Raw genomic sequence first — 3,174 nt, 5'->3', positions numbered from 1 at the left:
TTGGAGCCGTAGCGGTTCTTCTTGTGCTTCGCGCACGGCTCGCAACGCGTCTTCGTGCCGGAGAAGCCACGCGCCGCCAGGGAGAGCTGTGTGCTCGCGCTGAAGATGAAGCCGGCGCCGCAGTCGCGGCAGACTCGCTTGAGGTCACGGTACACGTCTCCGTCGGGGCCCAGGACCGGCTCTCCGTCACCAAAGATGCCGTCCATCTCGGACGCGTCCACCGCAGAGGCGGCGCGCTCCTTCTTCCTCTTCGCCGCCCCAGGCGGAGCGGCGGAGGGAGCGGCGTCGCCGCTGCCCAGGACCGAAGGCAGAGCGGTGGCAAAGAGGTCCACAGCGTCGAGGGCCGACGACTCCTCCGGCTGTGGCGGGATGTCGCGCCTGCGCTTCTTCTTCTTCGGCGCGGCCTCTGGCGGAGCGGCAAGCGCCTGCTCGTGCTGCTGCTGAGCCGGGCCCTTCTTTTGCCTTCGGCGCTCGGCCTTGGACATCGCCGCCTTTGGCCGGCTGGCTGCTGGCGCAGGCTCAGTCGTTGCTGGAGCCGTTGCCGCTGCCGAGCTGTTGCCGATCGGCATTGGCGTGTAGCCGGTCAGCAGTGTCGTCGGCTCGGCGCCGGTGCGGGAGACGGGCCCCAGCAGCTGCGCTCGCAGCTCCGCCGCGGCCTTGCGCGCCGCAGCTCCCGCCGGCGCCACGTCCTCCGAGTCGCGCTCGGCGGCCGCCTGCTGCGCCAAGAAGTGATCCGAGCGGCCGGCGGCGGCGACCGCCTTGCCCGTGTACTGGCTCATGACCGCCCGCGTTGCTCGCGCGTCTCTGCCTAGAGTCCACGTCCCCAATGCGAGCGTGACGAAAAAAAATCTTGGGAAGACAATGTTTCGGGGTGCCACACGGCGCACAGCACAGACGTATTCTAGAGGGGGAAAAGAAACGGGGAGTGTGGGGCCCCGGAGAAGTGCGTTTTGGGGATGCAGAGCGTGCAAGGCGGCTAGGGATGAAGCCGCAAAAGAGGTGGAGGCAGTCAGTCAGTCAGTCTTACACACCTCCTAGCATGGAGGACGGGCCCACACGCACACACACGCTGCACACGATTGGCTCGGGAGCCGACACGAGGCACGCTGTCATCGGCCGTAGCACTGGGTCCGCGGACTGCTGGACGCACAACACACAGCTCACAGCACACAGGACAGCTCACGAGGTCATGTCCACGGGTCCACGCATAGATTCCAAAGCATTGTAATTGCAAAGGGGGAAAGGTCCCTCGACCCCGCCTGCAACACACTCGCGCGAAAGCACACTGCTGCTCCGCACGAGACACCCGTTGCAGGACCAACCCCATCGCCATCCATCGTAGAAAATGATCTCAAGCACTGCCCCAGCCCCTCAGCCACTACACCATCATAGTCACTCGCGCGAGTCGCTCGATGCGCGAGGCGAGGTTCAGCAAAAAAAGTATTATCAGGACGTGGGGGCGCGGAGGGCTTGTTGGCGAGCCAAAATGGTGTTTTCCGAGGCGCTGCGCTAGGCTCAGAGCGAGTTCGCGCTGCGCTAGGCTCAGAGCGAGTTCGCGCTGCGCTAGCTAGGCTCAGACGGCGAGTTCGCGCTGCGCTAGCTAGGCCCAGACGGCGAGTTCGCGCTGCGCTAGGCTCACAGATGCGAGTGCGCTGCGATAGAAGAAAAAACAGGGGCGAAACGACAACCGAAGGGAGGACTGTCCCTCTCGGTGAGGCGCGCGTGAGGCAGCGGAGGGCAGAGCTCGACACACCGAGAGCGGGCGCGCGTGGCGCGCGTGAGAGGCAGCGGAGGGCAGAGCAGCGGCGTGCATCCCGTGCCGCAGAGACCCTGCGGCGAGGCGGCGAACCAGGAAGCCACGCCAACCGCTATGGCCAGGGCGACGGCTCCTCTTCCCCCGCACGCACGACGCACGAGCGGGGGGAGTGAGCTAGAGCTGTCAAACGTTAACTTTGGGCCTAACAGTTGCACTATTGGCTGAAAATCCTCAACGTTGTTCAAGTGTTCTCCCCAGCCCAAGCTGTTACTGTTTGTTACTGTTGTTACTGTTGTTCAGTGGTCAGCAAGCAGAAAATGCCAAAAACCCCGGTAAAACCCGAAAATACCTGGGTTTTTCCAGGTATTTCGGGTATTACCCGCACTGGACGCTGGAGATCGTCGTGGGTCACTGCCAGGCCTTCCTTATTGTTGTTCAGCTGGCCTAACGTTAGCTACTGTTGTTGGGGAGCCCAACACTGTTCAGCTCTTAACGTTTGACAGCTCTAGAGTGAGCTCCGCCCGCCGCGCGCGCCTGTGCCCTGTGCGCCACGGGCCACGCTGTGCAGGTGCAGCGCTCGGCGCTGCCGGCCCGCCGCGCGCCACCCGTAGCACTGGGTCCGGACTGCTGGACGCACAACACACAGCTCACAAGGACAGCTCACGAGGTGGCGCTATACTAGTATAGTGGGGTTCGCGCGGGGGACCGACGGGGGACGCAGGAGAGAATGCTTGTCTGGGGCGGCGGCGTGGGGTTAGGGGTACTCGCCAAGTGTACACACACTAAATATAATTAATCACGCGCGGACTGCGCGTTTGCTATACCGCTAGATAAGACCTAGACTACTCCGGGGGCGAATTCAGAGCCTGCTACGGCTCTACCCTCTACGCGCTGTGATCGGGACGCCCTCAACGCGCCGCTCCGCAGGCCGGAGCATGCTCCGCAGGGGGTTGATGGGCCCTCCCATCGCCGCCTCCAGTGCTCATAGACGAGCTGAGATGCCGGCGCCTGCGTGCTCAGCGCCGCGCACACGTGTCGCAATCGACAGTCGCGCGCCGCCGCCGCGTCCGCCGCCCCGTCCCCCGGATCACCGCACTGTTCCACCGCCTCTGTCTCGTTCTGGCGCAGGTCGGCGTAGAATGCGGCCTTGGCGGCGGAGTAGGCGGCGTCGCGCAGGTGGTGGCCAGAGTCAATCGCGCGGCGCGCCTGAGCAAGACTGCGTGAGACCTCGGGTCGGTGGAGCAAATGGAGTCTGTACTCTCGCTCGCCCTGGAATCTGTACTCTCGCCCGAGCTCTCATGAGGTCGCCCGAGGTCGCCCGAGATTGCTCGAGATCACACGCGCCTGCCGCCAGACGCGGCCGACGGCCTCGCTGCTCGCATTGCTCCGGTAACTTGGAGCACTTGGAGTCACATCGT

General features: G+C 64.4%; 1 protein-coding gene across 1 annotated transcript in view; it reads right to left on the bottom strand.

The window, feature by feature from the left end:
- The window catches only part of EMIHUDRAFT_199612 (hypothetical protein), a gene marked incomplete at both ends in the record, with an annotated part of 1,690 nt that extends 911 nt beyond the window's left edge, over positions 1-779 (bottom strand). The window contains one exon of the mRNA XM_005793678.1: positions 37-779. Coding sequence (XP_005793735.1) covers positions 37-779 — 743 coding nt within the window. The remainder of the gene's footprint in view (positions 1-36) is intronic.
- Between the last annotated feature and the right edge of the window lie 2,395 nt (positions 780-3,174).

This window comes from Emiliania huxleyi (genome assembly GCF_000372725.1).
Source record: "Emiliania huxleyi CCMP1516 unplaced genomic scaffold EMIHUscaffold_10, whole genome shotgun sequence".
Lineage (NCBI taxonomy): Eukaryota > Haptophyta > Isochrysidales > Noelaerhabdaceae > Emiliania > Emiliania huxleyi.
The sequence above is the reverse complement of the archived record's forward strand: the minus strand, read 5'-3'. Positions and strand labels throughout refer to the sequence as shown.